The sequence below is a fragment of the Dendropsophus ebraccatus genome, chromosome 13, assembly GCF_027789765.1.
Source record: "Dendropsophus ebraccatus isolate aDenEbr1 chromosome 13, aDenEbr1.pat, whole genome shotgun sequence".
NCBI classification, from domain to species: Eukaryota; Metazoa; Chordata; class Amphibia; order Anura; family Hylidae; genus Dendropsophus; species Dendropsophus ebraccatus.
The window spans coordinates 13,065,362-13,085,458 of record NC_091466.1 but is presented as its reverse complement, the minus strand read 5'-3'; the positions used below and the strand labels follow the sequence as shown (position 1 = coordinate 13,085,458).

General features: G+C 42.3%; 1 protein-coding gene across 1 annotated transcript; it reads left to right on the top strand.

Moving 5' to 3' along the window:
- Positions 1-332: 332 nt before the first annotated feature.
- LOC138770943 (SLAM family member 5-like) lies at positions 333-8,902 on the top strand. Its single transcript, XM_069950273.1, has 7 exons — positions 333-402; positions 2,024-2,335; positions 3,001-3,249; positions 4,090-4,204; positions 5,493-5,589; positions 6,977-7,054; positions 7,243-8,902. The coding sequence occupies exons 1-6, from the start codon at positions 354-356 to the stop codon at positions 7,046-7,048; spliced, it is 894 nt and encodes a 297-aa protein (XP_069806374.1). The 5' UTR covers positions 333-353; the 3' UTR covers positions 7,049-7,054; positions 7,243-8,902.
- The last annotated feature ends 11,195 nt before the right edge of the window (positions 8,903-20,097 follow it).

The window sequence follows — 20,097 nt, the reverse complement described above, 5'->3', positions numbered from 1 at the left end:
CTATGCAGTCTATGTCCGCTCCTGCTCAGGGTGGATACTGATTCTCACTGCACAGAGCCTGTATGGAGACGTTCTTAGGCAATGCTCCATAGGAAACACATATACAATTAACAACTCTATAAAAGAGTTAGTAGAAGCTCTCACCATAAGGACACTGCCTCCTATACAAGGGTGGATACATTTATTTTCAGCAGAAATACATATACATTGTAAGGTAGGTATGCTGGTCTTGTGCCAGGAACCCATAGTCAGCAAATGGTCCTTTTTTTAAAAAAAAAACAGGAAGTACTTTTCTACAACTCAACTACAAGCAAACATATGAAATGCTTCGTCCAGATATTCTGCTGTAGACAATGATGTCCACGTACTGCCACCTGCTCCTGCTCCTTTCTCTTCATAAATGTAAGTTTTTTACACTATTTTCTTTGGGTTATCACTTAAAGGGGCTGTCCATACAGGACCATCTTACAAACTCTGTGTGCTTATTAGACTGTGGAACCCATAGCTCCCATGTTTCTAGGATTTCTGACACTGACCTCTTGGAAAACTTGATGTAAAGTCTCATTTTCCTCTAAGTTTCCTTTTGACAGGTGGCACAGACATGGCAGACGTTTAAATCAGTCGGGATCTCAGTGAAGAGACAGGCGCCAAAGACTTATAGTAGAACTTATCTTCTGCATTCAGTTGGCCAAATGGGGAGTGAAGCGCTCAGCTATGAGCTTCTCCCAGCTATAACTAACTATTGGAGGGGGTCTCAGCACAGAGACCCTGACTGGTCTTACAGTATACTGTATGTCTGTGCACCATATCAAAAGTAAAATTATATGACATTAACACTTTAAGGTGACTGCTTGGTAATTCCTAAGGTACCCAGTGCTAGACCGATTGGCCTCTCTCTACGCTCCTGAACAGGCAGAAAAAGTACAAATGTGGACTGACATTAAGGTATTGCCAAGGCTGCTATCAATTAGGGTAGTACTGGCAGTACTGCAGTCAGGGGCCAAATTAAAAAAAAGGAAAGGGCCCCATCACTGCCAGGCAACTCCCTCTTATGTATTGATTAATTTTAAAAAAAAGATCAATGCTGTTCTACAGACACTACCTATCTGTAGTACATGTGTGATGTCGGGGGAACAGGAGGGGGCAGGGATTTTTTTTATTTGCTCTCTCTGACTGCCCCCTCACAGTGAAGTGCACTACAGAAAACAAACAAACAAAAAAAACAACTTCCTCTCTTTAGTGTAGATATGATGCAGCCAGGACTATGCACAGTCCTAGGATTAGTGGCAGATCGCTCTCCACAGGGTTAGGCTGACCCAGCTGTCTTTGACTTAGAGACCATCACATGACATCTTGCACCCTTGTAATAAATTATATATTATTATTATTATTATTATTATTATTATTATTATTATTATTATATTAGAACCATAGTAAATCCCCATAGAAAACCTCTCCTGCTCTGGACAGTTCCTGACATGGACAGAGGTGGCAGCAGAGAGCACTGTGTCAGATTAGAAAGAATACACCACTTCCTGCATGGCATAAAGCAGCTGATAAGTACTGGAAGGCGTTAAATAGAAGTAATTGACCAATCTATATAACTTTCTGACACCAGTTTATTTTAAAACCATTTTTTTTCCCTGAAGGATCCCTTTAGGTTATGTTCACACAACATACTTTTTATGACAAGAACGGTCGTTCTTATTCTAGTGAAATGGGTCGCACTGAAGTCAATGCAAACAACTGCCGTTGTTCACACAATGTATTGAACAAGGGCCGTTGTTTGATTTGGCCGTCAAAATAATGAGCATGTCAATAATTTTCGTCCGTTTTGCATTGATTTCAAAGCAATTTCCACTGCAAATGGCGGCCGTTGTTTGCATTATGTGTGAACATAACCTAAGGACAATCCATCAAACAAGGCTTTGAGTAGTTCCCTGCATATCTCTCTCTCTCTCTCTCTCTCTATATATATATATATATATATATATATCTTTTTCTATCATCTTTCTATTGTCAGGTGTTTCCTTTCACAAACTATGTGGAGCGATGAGAAATCTCTCGGCCGTAGAGGGAGCGGACGTGATTCTACAAGCGGACGAGAAAGAGATTACAGAAATCTCCTGGGTTTTCAAAGGTTTTCATATTGCAACAACTAAACCCCAAAACTTTATAAACATCAAACGTCGTAACGACAGATCCAGGCTCCACACTGACCCGAGCTGCTCACTGGGAATACGACCAATAACCATGGAGGATAGTGGAATGTTTATGGCCAGTGTTTTTAAGGAAGAAGAGGAGTGTAAGCAGATGTATAATCTCACCGTCCACAGTAAGTGATATCAAACCTATACATGAATGACCAATGGGTTATATACTGCATGGTATTACTGCATATACTATATAGTAACAAGGAGCATGCTGGTATAACCTGGGTATACACTGCATATACTGTAATTATATATGTACAACTGGTATAACCTGGGCATCTCCTGTATATAATTATATATGTACAGCTGGTATAACCTGGGTATCTCCTGTATATAATTATATATGTACAGCTGGTATAACCTGGGTATCTCTTGTATATAATTATATATGTACAGATGGTATAACCTGGGGATCTCCTATATATAATTATATATGTACAGCTGGTATAACCTGGTATCTACTGTATATAATTATATATGTACAGCTGGTATAACCTGGGGATCTCCTGTATATAATTATATATGTACAGATGGTATAACCTGGGGATCCCCTGTATATAATTATATATGTACAGCTGGTATAACCTGGGGATCTCCTGTATATAATTATATATGTACAGCTGGTATAACCTGGGGATCTCCTGTATATAATTATATATGTACAGCTTGTATAAGTTATACATCTGATGTATATACGGTTGTTTATACAGCAATTTTCATCACCATAGGGTTTTGCAGGGACTCTTTAAAAATATAGGGACTTTTGAATGTTTTTACCTTTTTTTAGGTTCTTTTTCAGATCACGACCTGCAGGTCCACCATAATGTCAGCGGAGATGGGAGCTGCTTCTTAACGTGTGTAGTCGGGAAGCCAGATGTGACAACAATTTGGAGCATTGTAAATTCCAGTTACACAGAGAGGACCCCCACCCTCCGCCTCAATAATACTAGAATGAACCTCACTTGGGTGTGCAATGTGGACAACAAAGTCATCAATGCCTCCAAAATCATTGAGCCATGGACACTGTGTTATGACGGTAATTTCATGGATTGTTACCATTCACGATTGTTTCCCTTTTATCATTTCTTCTTATAGGTTTTGATATGTCACTTTTTCTATAAAGATAATGTTGCTTGAAGTTCAAGGGCTTGGGCAGACCCCCTTGGCATCCAGGGCCCTATCTGGTTTGTCATGGCGCCACTAGGAACTGCCACGCTCCAAGCTGCTACCTGCAGCCAGGGACTGTGGCTATTAGCGGGCAAGGGATGATTGCCGCACCTGCTAATTAGGACAGTTAAATGCCCTGCTCAGCCCCATCTCTGGTGTTTAGTGGATGGTTATCCCCCCCCCCCGCCCCCACCGCAATGCAGTCGTGGAGGGGAGATCCCTTCTTCTTATCCGGCGAGGCCTCAGCTTGGGAATCCATAGATCTGGGCTGCAGTAGGCCAAAGTAATACAGCACTGATCTAATAGATAAGTGCTGTAAAATGTTTACTACACTGATCACTATGATAGATCAGTATAGTTGTATCCCCAGGGACAGTTCTAATTAATTTAAGAAAAAATATTAATAAAGAACCACCTCCCCTAATAAAAGTTTGATTCACCCCCTTTTCCCATTGTATTAATAAAAATAATTAATAAAAAATAAACATATCGTGCGTAGTTGCCCTAACTATTAAGGTTTTACATTCCTAATCTCACACGGCAAACGGTGTAAGCACAAAAAAATTGCGTGGCCGTTGAAAGTGCGAAAATGAAAATTGGCTCCACCCTTAAGGGGCGAAACAGTAATGGCATTTTTATAAAGTCCTATAATTGTTATTGCCCTGACCAACTTGTGCAAAAAAATAATAGAATTGTCTTTCCATTTCAGGGACGAAAGACAGGAACATGATAATGATATTTGTGGGCTGTTGCATTTTCCTATTATTGGTGGTGGCCATTGCCTGCTTCCTGAAGAAGAATATGACAACACAATGCTCTATCTGGTGAGGGCAATAATGTTGCTATAACATGTATGGTTGGCGGACGATTATTTTAGGACTGGGCCTAAAGAAACGATCAGCTGATGATAGTTTCATCGACTGATCATAGTCTCTAATACACCAAGTGATAATTGTCCGATTATGGCTTTGAGTAATAGGGCTCTTGTTGGCCCCTTTTTCAGAATAATTTACAAAACCTTCAAAAAGAGACCCCTTTTATACTGTCTGGGCACCAGCTGTAATTGCACCAGGCCTTCTGTAATGTAGATCACGTTGTACTGTGGGTTTTACTCACATTATGTGGATGACATTTGTTATATTTTTATCCAGTATTCTACCATATACCAAGACCAGTATTACCAATAATACAAGAAACAAATAATACCACCACACCATGACTACTACCAATACCACCATACTATTACTGAATAGAATCCTATATTATAATAAGACCAACATCCCAATTTATAGTCCCCAGATATTGGTAGATATCAGCACTCCACAGGCTCTGCCAGTAACATCACATCCAGTAACTCACAGGGGGCATTTATCCCCCTTGTAGGTAATTCCCTTGTAGGTACCCCCCCCACACACACACACTGTAAATATTCCCCCTATGGTAGGGTTGGCCCCCAAATAATTAATAATTCCTAAGTAGGTAATGCCGCTGTAGCTAACCCCCATCATAGGTAGTCCCTGGGCTAGTTTGCACCCCTAGTAAATGTATTTCCCCTATGTAGATATCCATCTATGGGCATCCCTCCCTTTGTTAAATTAAAAAAAAAACTATAAAAAAATCTACATTTGCCCACAAATGTTGAAACTGGATTAATCACTAAAGAGGAGGAGACACCATGACCTGAAGATAGCGATGACTGCTGTGAGGGCATCTAATGGGCATTATGATACCAAATTTTCTTCTGATAAGTGCATTGAAATAGTGGAGGCAGAGACAGGAGTATGGTGAGGGGGTCACCTGTGTCTGAATGGTGGACAAGGAAACCAAGGATTGCTTGTCATTGTTCATGCATGTTGGTGGATCAGACAACTTCTCTAGTGGTGGTCTCTCCGGACCGCCTGAAGCTTGTGTGACCTCACTTATCCACTGTTCCCAACACCCCCTAGCAGCTTCATCAGAAAAGCTTAGATTACAGCAGTTCTCTCCGTCCGATGATGCGCCTCCTCTCAGAGTCTCTCAGTGGGCCAAGAGGTCTTCCAGGATTTCACAAGCTTCCGACTTTGTGTTGATTTCTTAATCATTTAAAGAAAATGTTTTTTTTTTGTTTTTCAGTGGAACAAAACCAAAAAATGTACCACCGAATGAGGATTTACAGGACGCAAATCCATATTATGAAATTATTATGAAAGAAGATCCTGCTTATGAGACAGTACGTACAATACAATGTATGGGTACCCTGAATGATGGTCTATTATCCCTGCAGGTGACTGGTGAAGTAAATTAAAGAAGTCTGGGGAGAGGCAAAAAAATTTTTTCGGGGTGGTGGAACATTAAAAAGATGTCATACTCATCTGAATATGCAAAAGAAGAGCCCGTGGAGCCTCATTTAAGAGTCTTAAACCACAGGACTAGCCAAATATTCCTCCGGGCCTTGGCCTTGGTTTTTCCCTTGTCATTACATTGACTTATAGGGCCACTTACTATGGTGGTTTTGGTGGTTTCCCTACAGGAGCCACCCCTTGGCTGGGTCTTCCTGGAGGGACATCTGGCTAATCCTGTGTTTTGAGACTCTTAAATGAGCCTCCACGGGGTCTTCTTTTGCATATTCATGTTTCCCAGGGAGCAATGCACCTAGGATTTCACTGCGTTGAGTGCTTTAAATGGCAGCCGGCAGTGTTATCATTTGGCTGGTCTCCCTGAGATCAGCAATATATTTCTCTTATAGTCATACTCACCTGTCCTGGCGTCCGCACAGCGCCATGTCCTGCTCCTGGACCCCAGCTAGCTGTCTTCTCAGCTCCCCTCCAGCTACGTCACAAGCAAACTGACGAATGCCCTGCTTAGCACGTCAGGGTGGAACACCACTGCAGTCACTGATTGGCTGAGCAGGCTAAATCCCACCCTCTTTTGATGTTTCAGCCGGGTTGTGACATACCTGGAACCAGGGAGAAAATGACAACCGGCGGAGTATGGGCCCAGTCATGCGGCACAATATGTACACGGGAACAAGTAAGCTTAGTGTCTTTTTTATTTCCCCCCCACCCCCTGCCCGTAATGATTTTCGGCCCCTCCTGCCGGACTTCTACTTTAATATTGGGTCCTGTTAAAAGCCACTAGGGCAAATTAAGGCATTTGGTGCAGGAAGGGGAAACTGAGGGTTGGGCATTAATGCATAGAATATAGATACAATGTCCAGGGGGTGGGTGGGTATTTATTGAACATCTCCTATATAAAGGAGAAACAGTAATAACTACACTTCTCTATCTTTCTCTGCAAAACAAAAAATCACCTTAGCCCCACCCCAGCTTTGTTTTGACACACCCCTGCTTACAGGGAAACACACCCCTTCCCAGAAAGCCATGCTTCATATGCATTAGATTTGATGTACTTTTAAAATGACATAGGAAGGAAGTTTGGAGTATATTAGGTAAGAAAGGGTGCTTCTTTATCTCCAGACCTCCTGCCATAGTTGTAGGGTTGGTGGTCTGTGGTGTTGGCTACATGGATCTATTGTGAATGGGTGGAGAATGTATAATGGTAAATGTGTCTTGGTCCTTGGATGGCAATAGTAATTGTTTGTAATCTAATCCCTTTAGGTTGGCAATAAGGACAAGGAGGGGGAAGAAATGATGAAGCTAAACACCATATACGCCAAAGCAGCCTTCTAGCCTAAGGTAATATACTGTATTCTGACATTCTGATCTGAGAGCCCCCTCGTAATTCCGTGTATTCTGCAATGACATGTCAGAAGTTTTACAATTACCCTTTAAAAACTATAGATTTTCCCTTTAAGGGGACTCTGTGCTCTGTAATAATGTTGTTGCATAGTGAATGTTTCACTATGATTTTTCTCATTTTTTAGGGTCCAATAAACAGGCGCTTTCAGTTCTAACCTACAATAGAGAAGTGAATCCTGAATTGAATTGCTGTTTGCACGAGAAAAAAAAACAGCAATACCCTGTACACAATGGACATCCTCTATGGTGATAGATCAACCTGTCAGAAAAGAAAAGTAGTGGGTGTGCCCAATGAGGCTACAACAAAACTGATTGGACAAGAGGGGTCATGTGACCTGCATCAGTGCCTCCTGAACTCTCTCAGCTGGCCAGAGGGGACTACTGATTACAATATGGACAATGCTGTTTTACATCATTGGGGGAAGGGATCTAGCACTCAACTCCTTCCCCTGCTGGCCATGACAGTGTCATATCTGTAGCTGATGCTAGGGGGAACCCACTGCATATAGATTACCACATCACACCAGGACTTTTTTATGACCTCATATGAGCAGATCAATATATATCTTTAAGGGAAAAGATTCAGTGTAACATATAATTTATTGATTGAAATCTCTGATGTGTTCAGGCTAAAGAGTCCAGTCCATTAAGTGACACCGCCCACTGGACTCCTTACCACAGAATGAGCAGGGATTTCAATGAACATGTTAGATGTCATACAGATTTTTTTCCCACAAAGTTATATATCAATCTGCTCAGCTCTTCCTGCTCTATAATATGATGCCAGTGGCAAAAGACCCTCTTTGTAACTACTCGCCATTTTGGCTAAGAGATGAAGAGCCTAAAGAGGGAACCTCCTACTAGAATGTATTATTATAATTTTTTTATAGAGCGCCCTTAATTCCGGAGCGATATACAAGCCATAGGGGTAACAAACAGAAGCCTTACAAAATCAAAAACACATTACATGAAGGTAAATGGCAGACTGGTACATGGGGAAGAGGACCCTGCCCGCGAGGGCTTACAATCTATAAGGTACGGGGAGATAAACAGGAGGTAAAGTGCAGCCAGTCAGGTGTGATGCAGAGTTATTGTAGGTTGTAGCCTAGTTTGAAGAGATGGGTTTTCAGGTTACTTTTAAAGGTCTTGATGGTGGATGAGAGCCCGATGTGTCGGGGTAGCGAGTTCCAGAGTATGGGGGAGGCTCAGGAAAGTCTTGGAGGCGGTTGTGTGAGGTCTGAACAAGGGGGGAGCACAAGAGGTCACTGGAAGATCGAAGGTTGTGTGAGGGACGGTAGCGGGATATCAGGCCAGAGATGTTCGGAGGGGACAGGTTGTGGACGGCCTTGTACGTCATGGTCAACAATTTAAAGTGAATACGTTGGGCAATGGGGAACCAGTGAAGGGATTGGCAGAGGGGAGAGGCAGAACAAGGGGAGAGGTTCATTTGTCGGGCAGCAGAGTTAAGGATAGACTGGAGGGGAGTGAGGGTGTTAGATGGTAGACCAGAGAGGAGGATGTTACAGTAGTTCAAGCAGGAAATACTGAGAGCATGTACCAGCAGTTTTTATAGGTCAGGGGTGAGAAACGAGCGGATTCTGGAATTTTTTTTGAAGGGAAGGCAGCAGGAGGTGTCAGGGTAGACTAAATTCTTGGTGCATGACCTGTCTATAAAGGTGAGAGTGCCAAATTATTGCTAACATTGCACCCTCTATGTGACTGTGTTCAGTAAAACACTGTATAATAATGAATGATGGCTTTGACTGTAATAAAGTATTTTTGTTATGATGGGCTCACAATCTGCTTATTTCTAGCAGAAATTATTTTGTAACTTTTTTCTTCGTTATCTACTGTATTTCTTAAAAGGGTTTTCCATAGACTATGTCATAGCTGTATGATATGGATATCCTACCGGTGAGACTCCCATTTTTCTAGAGAACAGGCATGTAGGGAGGGATAAGCCACCATGCTGTCTTATTGCCGGCTTATCCCTCTAAGAACAAATGGGTCAGACAAATTTATCTGATACTTATCTCCACCAACATCATCTGCTGTTGGAGAGTCGGGAGGCCTCCATATACTTTATACTGATGGCTGATCCTGCCATCAGTATCAGTAACTTTTATATAAAGTGTATGGGGCTCTTTAGAGATGATCATATAGTTATCTGGCTAATACAGTAGGTCACCCATTTAAGTGTGATGTTAGACTTCAACCTAATCCTTTGTAGGAGCTCAGAGTGAATATACCATTACAAAAGGGGAAGCTGTAAATGTAATAAACAAAGCACATGGCTATTATTGAGGAACTGGGAAACATATGGAAAAGTCACCACTCACCAGATGTGTGACCTGTGGAGCAATGTCTTTCCCATTTCTTAAAAACTAAAAAAAAATCCAGTTTTTGTCCAGGGTTCTAACCAAATTATGTTCTTAAAAAGTGGCAGTGTCAGAGTCCAGTATTCTGACTGCCGTATTACATGTCCAACATTTATTGCACCAGGGGTACAGCTCCTGACTAGAGATGATCGAACAGCGGAAAATCTTAGGTTCTATAGACCTCGAACCTTGTCGAACCTTCCACATTTGATTCCCAATGCCTTCGCGGTCCGTGGGGAAGTAGGAGACAGTCCGAGTACCACCTGGAATTCCGGGATGCAGCCTAGTACCTAGGCTGAATCCCGGAATTCCAGGTGGTAAACCGGCTGTCTCCTCCTTCCCCACGGACCAGGAAGGTATCGGGAATCAAATGCGGAAGGTTCAACAAGGTTCGAGGTCTATAGAACCTAAGATTTTCCGCTGTTCGATCATCTCTACTCGTGACTATCGAACATTACCCAACTTGACATTGAATTGCCAGCGCAATGATCACAGGTTACACTACAGCATGGCATCTGATCATTCCCTGGTTTCAACGGTTTTCAATTTTGAGAAGAATCTAAAATCAATGGTAGCTTTCAGGTTCTGAATTACTAAGTCATATACTGTATATAGCCACATGTCAGACTAGGAACTGAAACTGCACAGCAATAATCATAATGGTCATGGGGTCTATGGTTGGAATCACAACAACAACAACAAGAATAACAGAGATACTAGAGATGTTTACCAGAAGGCCAAGCAAAGATCCAATGTCAGGCTACGTTCACACTGCGTATGATTCCGTCTGTAATTCGTATGCCGCCGTACATGTGCGGCTGAAACTACGGGCGTGGGAAAAATAAACATGCAGCCGGATGCATACGAACCGCGAACATACGCCCGCAGTAGAGTTATGCTTCCCTAGCTTGATTCGAAGCGATCTGAAACAGGTTATTTACTTGGAAATCTTTGCCCAGCCCAATAAAACTCACAGAACCTTTTGAATCGAAAAATCAAGTTCAATTTGGCTGAAATAAGTACTTCGTACCGGACCGCATGGAAATCCACGGCCGTGAGTTGGAACATTTCCGTCCTCAAACAATGGTCTTGTTCATTTTTCACGGCGCCGTATACGATCCGGCCGTAAGCTCATACGTAATGTGCATTGTGCGGGCGCATATCGTATACTTTCAAGCGAAAGCACCAACCTCAAAACTACGTGCGTATATTCACGGTTCGCACTATGGACGGAAAGATACGCAGTGTGAACATAGCCTGATCAAACTGATGGACCAAAATTGAAAGTGAAGGGCAGAACTGGAATAGAGAACCAGTAAAAGCAGATGTCAGCATTATAGGGGTTGTCTGGGAAAAATAAATACTTGGCTTGGCTGTGGGGGACATGTCTATGATATATACTTACCTGTCCCATTGCCTGTCACTACCAGATCCTGAGGTACCAACAGTGCACCACTGCTGTGTTTTTATGACATACATTGACATCCCACTCCCTCCGGAAATGGCCGCTTAGCTTAGACGGACATGTCCCCTGCAGCCCCAGCAGCCTGACCAAGTAGTCGTTTTTTTTTTCTTTTTTTCATTGTTTACTTTTTATTCTTTCAACCAATTCAGCTTACAAAATTAAAAAAGAAAAATTGCACATATCAATAACATCAATGTTCTACCCTCATCCACACTACAACTCTTAGTGAATCCGGCCCGCCGGGCGCACAAATCTTTGCCCGGCGTACCAAACCTAGATTTGCGTCATGATTTTTCCCTGCAAGGAGGTGTAAATCATGATAAATGAGGCACAAGAGGAGACCACGCCTCCTCCCCTCCCTATCACTCCCCCCAAGCTCCGCCAGCCCGCCCATCGGGCAAGCCGGGCGTACGGGAGGCGTACGCTAGGGAGAAGGGGCAAATCCGCACCTTCTCCCTGGTGTACGCCTCTGGCGTTCACTTCGTAAGTGTCCCCCAAAGTCTTCCACATCAGTCATGGTGGGAAGAGAGAAATAGGGGTGGGAGAAGGCATGCATGCTGTGGCTCAGCAATTCTATCTTAACACTTGACCATGAAATAGAGTTCACAGGTTCCCTTTTGCCCTAAATTATCAAGGAGTGTGAATACTACTGGATACACTATGAGGTATGGCTAAGGATCACCCCCCTGAGCCTGTCCATCACACCCCATTTTGGAAAAAAGGAGCCTTCTCTTGTTCCACCACATACATAGGGCACTGTGGTCACATGACTATTTCATATAACTAATTTATATGATGTCAATACTGAAGACACTTCATTGAAACCATATAATACATTTGACTGTGATTCTTTAATGGGGTCCTCAACCAAACGAAAACATTTGTCTATTATTTTTCTATTCCCGTTATTGAATTTTTATGTATTTATCAGAAATGCCTTGATTTTTGGAAACTCCCTTCAGTAACTTTAATAAATACTGGAACAATGACCGCTTTCACATCACTTGTTTATTTAGATTTGAGCTGATTCCTCTTACTGAGTTTAAAGGAGAACCCAACAAAAATAAAAAGGGCGGGAGGTGGCGGGGGGTGGCTTGGGGGGACGTAATAAAAAACCTATACTTACCTATCCAGGTGCCCCCAAAGTGCTGTCTTACTAAACCAATCATTGACCCACCTGCCAACCTCCAGGTCCTGTGACCTAATGACCTGGCTGAGCAATACCTGCGGAGAGTTCCTGACAGCTCGTGATGACGTAAGTGGGGGGGAAATTGAGGGCTGGCGGGTGTCCGTGAGCATTAAGGCAGCACTGCTGGGGCATCTTGATAGTTAAGTATAGCTTCTTTATTATGTCCCCTCACCCCCCTGCCGACACATTTTTTTTTTTATTTCTGTGAGTTCTTTTTTAACCCATTCCCGTCAGTAATCTGTAATATATTTATATATATATATATATATATATATATATATATATATATATATATATGTTCCTACTGCACATACCCTGTTCAGTAGGAATGTATATATACGTTCCTGTACTGACAGGGTCACTGATGTGAGTGGGAGCGCTGCAGTGAGAGGGATCCTGCTCACATCAGTGTCTGTGATCTACAATGATCGTGGCGTTGAAGGTACTCAGTGACAGATCAAGCATCTGTCACTAAGTGATCGGGCTGCGGGGGTCCCGATCGCATGTGCTGACAGGTGGGGGTAAGCTTCTTACCTCCGTCCTGTCTATGTTATGGCATAGCATAGATCTGTATATGCAATCTAATGATTGCATCTTTTACAGTAAATAAAAGTGTAATAAAAAAAGCCTTATAACCTCCCACCCATAAAAGTTTAAAAGACCCCCTTACCCATTATAAAAATAAAAATATAAATAAATAAATAAGCATATTACATATCATAGCGTGTGGAATTGTCCGATTTATTAAAATATAACATTATTGTTCCCGCACGGTGAACGGCGTAAATAAATGTAATAAAAAAAAAACGCACCGGGATTGCTGATTTTATTAAATTATATATCACACAAAATTAATAAAAAGCAATCAAAATTTTTCTGTTACACCAATATGATATTAATAAAAACTAGAGATCATAGCGCAGAAAATTACACCGCAACCAGCCCTGTAGGTGAAAAAATAAAAGCGCTATGGCTCTTAGAAGGCGGGGAGGAACATTGCATTAATCTGACCCAGACTTTTTTTTGCATCAAAGGGCTCTGTCTTGAAGGGGTTAATGTTAAAGAGTTTTTACAGGATTAGAAAAAGACCCAACTAATTTATTGTGAAAATGGCGCCAACCCTGTCCTCAGGTGTTCATTTTTGTTAACTCCTTTACATTTTAAATTTATGCTTTTTACCGTACAGCAAAAATAACATTATAGCTTTGATTTCTCCTCTGGGTCTGTGTTTTTTTTTTTTACTACTTCGGTGCAGCAGAATTCACCATATTCTTTCTCTAACTTCTCATGTTTGAGCTACGTATGTATCTCAAGAATTGGAAATTGCTGCAGAATATGTTGGCGCTATACAAATACATTTTTAGTTACTATATTATGCTGTAGCCTTGGGCAGATTATTGGATGCCCATGGGAACCTTGGTCAGGTACTCAGACACCCATGGGAGCCTTCACAGGGCCGCTGGCTTCCATGAAAACTCTTCGGCATCGGTGATATCACCTAAAAGCTTATAGGTAAAACGGCATCTCTGTACATGTGACATTTATGGGGTTAATCTACCAAGCACAAGGAAGTGACCAGGTCGGATGCGGTGATGATGATACTGAGGACACAGCTATGACTGGTGTTTCTGTGTACTGCAGATCAGCCTTATGATTAGAAGAACTTGTTCATGTATGAGTCACCATCCAAGTTCATATAAAAATAGACCTGCCGGGGACGGATTCAGCGGACGTTTTACACTGGGGATGACCGACCATTAAAGTGACTCTGTACCCACAATCTGTCCCCCCCTAAACCACTTGTACCTTCGGATAGCTGCTTTTAATCCAAGATCTGTCCTGGGGTCCGTTTGGCAGGGGGTGCAGTTATTGTCCTAAAAAACAACTTTTAACTTGCAGCCCCATGCCCAACGGCCAGGGCTTAGAGAATCTGTGTCCTAACTTTGCACCACGCCTCTACCCTCCTCTCCTTCTTCTTCATCATTAGGAATGCCACTGGAACATTTTCTCCTGTCTGAACATTGCACAGGTGCCCTAATGATCCAGCCCATGTTCACTATTCACACAGGTGGGGAATAGGAGACAATCTGCCTGGAGAGGAGGGTGGGGAGGAGGGACAGAGAGGTTGTGCCAGCCTAATGCATACACAATCTAAGCCCCGGCCGTTAGGCACGGGCTGCCAGTTTAAATGTTGTTTTTTTGGACAATAACTGCATCACCTGCCGAACGGACCCCAGGACAGATCTTGGATTAAAAGCAGCTATCCGAAGGTACAAGTGGTTTGGGGGGGGGGGGGGGGGTAAAGTACTAGTTTTAAAAAATTAAAAAAATATATATTTTTTTAATAATAATTTTACAATTGTCCTTCCAATCTTTTACTTTTACAACTAGGGAGCTAATTTTTTTTCCATTGACCTGTCACTTTTATTAGTACCATTATAACTTTCCCTATATATGCTGTTTACTGTATTTTAATAAATTTAAGAATTCTGTACGTGGCAATACTAAATATGTTTATTCATTATTTTGAAAAATGCAATATATTTTCACTTTTATACTTGTTTAGTCCACATAGGGAACTTTTATAAGCAACTGCTTGATTATTTATAGGATTCAATGTAATGCAATAGTATTACATTGAACCATCAAATTAGCACTCTATTGCTACAGCCTGCCTGTTTGAAAGTATAATTTTCTGTCTTCCCAACATGTTTCACCCCAAAGGGTGTTATCATGGGGCATTTTCAAGAGGCTGAGGACAGAGACGCTTCCTGATGTCTGAAGTGGGCCCAAGACGATACGGGCCCGCGTCAGACACCCGGAAGCGGCCGGGAACCGGGCACCGGAGCGCCGCGATGCGGGACCCGCCGCTGGAACCAGGGAGGTGAGTGGAAGTCTTTTCCCTCAGCCACCTCCTCCCCGGTTCCAGCAAGAAAATGCCCCCCCCCCCCCCCGCTGGAGTACCCCTTTAAGAAATCTTCAATGCAAATCTTCAATGTATTCAATGCAATACAATGGTAGACTTGAAAAGGTAAAAGTGCACAAAAGATAATCGCAAAACAATGTCCTTTCTATTGATGTCAACACAGAGGCCTTGACTCGGTTGCTTGTAGTGTGGATAGAAAAAGTTACTTCAGTAGAATAGGTTAAGGGACTGTCTTGGAGCCTTGCCCAATAAGTACAGTACTCTACTGGTACAACTTGTACTGTGTGTATGAATTGTGAAGAATCTCGTTATCATGGTTAAGACTGAAAAGAAAGAAGAAGGCCGCCTTTTGCCAGAAGAGCCCACCAAGTTTCAGGTCTTGTAGTACGAGTCACAGGGTTGAAAAACTGGGTGTAGCTAACCCCTCAAGGTTCCCCGAGTAGGTCAAGCAGGAATCAATGGAGTTTGTCATCTTCTGCACTATGCTCCAATGCAGAGTAATCCCTTTTTCTGGATTATCCTGACTAGACCCAATATGGTTATCCCTGGCATAGGCAAGGTTTATACAAGGTGACAGTTACCCCACCTTTGGGTTTGGCACTGCATACTTATTCTCACACTACTCCAACCAAAAACTAACTCTCTCTCTCTCTCTCTCTCCAACTAACAGAATACTAGGAGACAAAGACAAGAAGACCCTCCAACAACGAACTAGCTATTCTAACTTGGGGTGATCGGGACTAACCTCCCATTGGTGGGGAAAGTGCTAGAAAGGGTAAAGTGTGAGAGTGTGATAGGTAAGGAAGTGTGAGGCACCCAAGCCATTGATTGTACAGTATAAACTAAGAGAGAACCCTTCAGACCTTCAGCTGTGCAGTTAGAAAAGGGGAGAGTGAGACTTCAAGTGGTGATGGTCGAAAATGGCACCCATCATACCAGAGCGAGGAAGGCAAAGTGCATGGAGTGGCCATAAATCATGTCATCCATTGACCCTATGCTTAGTCAGGACTGGGAATGCAGTAATTTTTTATGACTATTATATAGTGGTATACAGTATTTTTTCTGTATACAAACCCTTCTTAGGGCAAGGGGGGGGGGGACAATTTTCTCCCCGGACCGCATAAAAGTTAGCCTTTGCCCTGAGTACTCTGTACTATACATGATAAAAGAGTACCTACAGAACAAAGCCATACAGACAACATATAATAGGCCATATACAAAGTACTCTGCAGTGTCTGCACAATTTTAACGCATACTTCACACGTTGGCTCCGGACGTGGGCAATGAACATTGGTTTTCTTGTCTAAGAGCAGAAGCTATAAATCTATATGTGCTACATCTAACATGCGATAAAAAAAAGCCAAAACCACATAAAAATACAGTGAGTCACGTATACTGCCAACCAGACCGGGTACATTTACTTTTACTATGAGGTGTAATAAAATTGTGGGCTGATAATATATTGTGTATTTACATTTTGGTGCATCAGGTGCCGTACAGTTTAATGTACTAGCGCAGGGGCGGACACAGACTGCATAGGGCCCCTGAGCAAAGAATTTGCCAGGGCCCCCAAAAAGCAAACCATGCCACCACATTACTGGCTGTCCTCCACCCCCACACACTACCCATCCTGGCTGCCCCTATCCCAACACACAATACCACAGTGGTCCTCCAGGTCATCAGGATGCCCAATGCCACGATCACCAATGCATTTTGGGGTTTGACCACAGAAGAATAGCATCTAGTCCTGGTTCCAGTACTCCTTCATTTCTTTAGTCGGTGGTCACTGGGGACCTTCTCTGAGGGCAGAGACCTGGGAATTTCCCGCAGTGGAAAATGGGGGTTCCTTAGTCTCCGCTCCATGGAGAAGGTACATCAAAACTTTTGACAAGTCTATATGACGTAAAAAGTTTTTTTATAACGACAGGTACACTTTATGGAGTCTTCTGATTTTATTAGGAAACTAAAATTCATCTCTTGGCATCTCTTGTTACTCTTCATGTCACAGCTCTATATTACATGGAACATCTACCATGACCATGGGATACATACCATCGGGTCTGTATTATAAGAAATTCTGCCTTCCACTACCCCGGAGGTAGTTTATCTTACAGAGCATTGCGTTCATTTTACATTTCATTTTTTTCTACATTTCAGGACATTGTATGATATAAAAAATAGAGCACAGCCATGGGGACTCATTTTGCACTGAGCTATGCCAACCACTTCCTGGAGAAATGTGAGATTTTGTGTATTAGTAATAATCCATCCTATAAGATACATTGATGACTTATTTTTGATCTGGCCGGTTACTTCTGGGATTTATTCATTCTTTTAATGAGGACAACTGGGGAACCAGCTGACTGCAAACTATTCTAAAACTAAAATAGAGTATGTAACAGTGACCTTTTTTTAACACAGTAATTAGGGATGAGCGAACCTAACCGTTACGAATTTTGCAAAAAGTTCGTTACAAATCTGTTAAAAATAACAACGGTGTCGCAAAACTGTCCTTTTTTCACAGAATAGACCAGGATACAAGGGATTATTACACCTATAATCCCTTGTATCCTGGTTTTCTGTGAATATCAAGATGTGTGACGTCACCCCTGTTAGGGTGAGACCTTAAATTAGTCTCCTCAGATATACCTGGGTGATGCCTAATTAAAAATGTAATTTGACAGCTGTCTGTGAGTATTAACCAAGACACATGAAAGCAACTTCAATGTTCAAACTTATCGAATTTATTAAGGTAAAATCAGTTCATATCTTTAAAATCAGGTTCAAAAAAATAGAAGAACCCCGTTTAGCTGCAACAATAAAAAGTTAAAAAAAAAGTCCAAAAAAAAGTCCCATCACGGTCCCAGAAACAAAAAAAAAAGTCCCATCACGGTCCTAGAAACAAAAATAGTCCAAAAAAAGTCCTTTCAGCTGTCCCATCACTGCACAGTTGTGTAGAAAAATGTTGGTGACTCTTGGTGGGATTCTTGGTGTCCAAGACCGTGTACCCCAGTGTCTGGTCCTTTAATTATGGGCAAGGGCAGTACATGTCTGTTACTGCCCATTGGGTCAATATTCCCCCAGAAGACCACCAGAAAGTTAGCCCATTCTTGCCACTGTCACCTCCCCGATGCTTTAGGGGGCCAGTTCTGCACAAGTCCTGGCTCCATCAGCTTGCAACCATCCACCGCTTTGACTGCAGTCCAACCTGCCCTGGTGTCTTACCAACGATGTCAGGCCCGGCGCTCTCAGGCTGTCCTCCATTTTGTGAGCCTTGGTGAACAAAGCCACAGTGGGCAGGAGCTCCTCCGGACCATCAGGGAGGAGAAGGAGATATATGAATGGCTGACCCCACGTCAACTAATGGTGGGAAGTGTTGTAGCCCACAAAGGGGGGAACCTTTTCTCTGCAGTGCAGCAGGGAGTCATACACTTTGTATGGCACATGTGATAAACCTCATAGTGCACAGTTATCTTTGAACATGTCCTGCCAATTGTTGATCCCTTTTGAGGACGCGACTCTGTGAGCCGGCATCAAGGACAATCGTGCGTATTCTGGAAAGTGCGGTAACCAACATCATCAGCGAGGATTCCCAGGCCTCCACTCCAAGGCTGAACATCCTCCTGCTCCATGACTAGTCTGTTCTCAATAGTACTAGCCTGAGTGCAAACAGGTACTGCCTCCTCCTCCTTTAGTCTCTTTTCAACTATACTGGGCTGAGTGCTACTGCCTCCTTCTCCCCCTCCTCCACACTGGGTCCAATACAGTACTATTACTGCTGCTGGTTCCACTTTCAAATGTCTGTTTTCCACCCTACTGGGTCCAAGGAACTTTGTGTCCTATGTCCCGTGTAATCACTTACACCTTGGCTAATTTTTTCACTATTTTTGCACTTTGATGTTTTCCACTTTTTTCATTGTAATAGCACCTGCAACTAAACTAAACTATACCCTATCAGACTCCCACTATTGTAGCTGCAATTATTCAGCCGTTATTGCAAAGTTCGTTTTAGGTTCGAACTTCACGAAATGTCGCCGGATCGAACCGAACCGAATTTTTTAAAAGCTCGCTCATCCCTAACAGTAATCATGAACAACTTTTTGGACTTTACTAGGGCTCACTATACTTAGAGATGCCTTTGATAAAGTCTCTCCATCTCCCCCTCTTGTCCTCTCCGTACTGAAACAGCTGATGTAATCAAGTCCCTGGCAGGCTGTATCTGCAACTTTGTAATGCTCGGAGAGTTAATCTGAGGACAAGTTGGTGATGAACTCAATGTGATTACCCCTCTAGTATTACAGAATCGCTACAAAGTTGCAGATAGGGACTTTTTTACATCAGCCACCTCAGAAAGGGGGAGGAGGGGAGACAGAGAGAAAAGCTCACACACAGATTGTGGGTCTTGAGCAGAAATCAGCAGCTGAGAACTGGGGGAAGGAGACTGAATAGATAATAACAAGTATGGAAGGAATTGTTAGTCTCAACATGGGCAGCAACATATCAAAAGTTATGTTTAAGTGGAATACCCCTTTAAAGTAAGAATAGACACACATTTTAAGTATTAAACACAACTTTATTACAAGTATAAACACAACTTTATAACACAGTGTTCTCATATATTAACAAAGCCATTGGTGATGTCTATGTAGCCAATTTATAACTGATGGGAGAACTATTGTCGTATGCAACACATCTGGGAAAACACTCCACATGAAGATGTACAGTATACGGATTGTAATTCCCAGTTTGTTATTTAGTTATACTCATACATCAAAAATGAAATCCGGGTTTATGCTTCATAGTATTTGCAGATATATCCATAGTATTTCCAGTTCATAGATCTCGCCACCCTCATTCCATCTGGATCTAATCAGATGTTCCTTCTATATCAGCTATTTATGTACTTTAGTAGTATTTAGTTCTTGTTTTCCTTTATGCTTCATGTTTCTATGTCATATGCTTCTGTTGTCTTTCTCTGCTGTATCAGGCATCCTGTCGCTATATCCTCTTGTTCCTCTTAGC

Bases quoted from the DNA above. Each gene is read 5' to 3' on its own strand.
- LOC138770943 (XM_069950273.1), top strand. From the start codon at position 354: ATGATGTCCACGTACTGCCACCTGCTCCTGCTCCTTTCTCTTCATAAA. The intron at 403-2,023 runs GTAAGTTTTTTA...TTCTATTGTCAG, and splicing joins GCTCCTTTCTCTTCATAAAT to GTGTTTCCTTTCACAAACTA. The intron at 5,590-6,976 runs GTACGTACAATA...TAATCCCTTTAG, and splicing joins AAGATCCTGCTTATGAGACA to GTTGGCAATAAGGACAAGGA.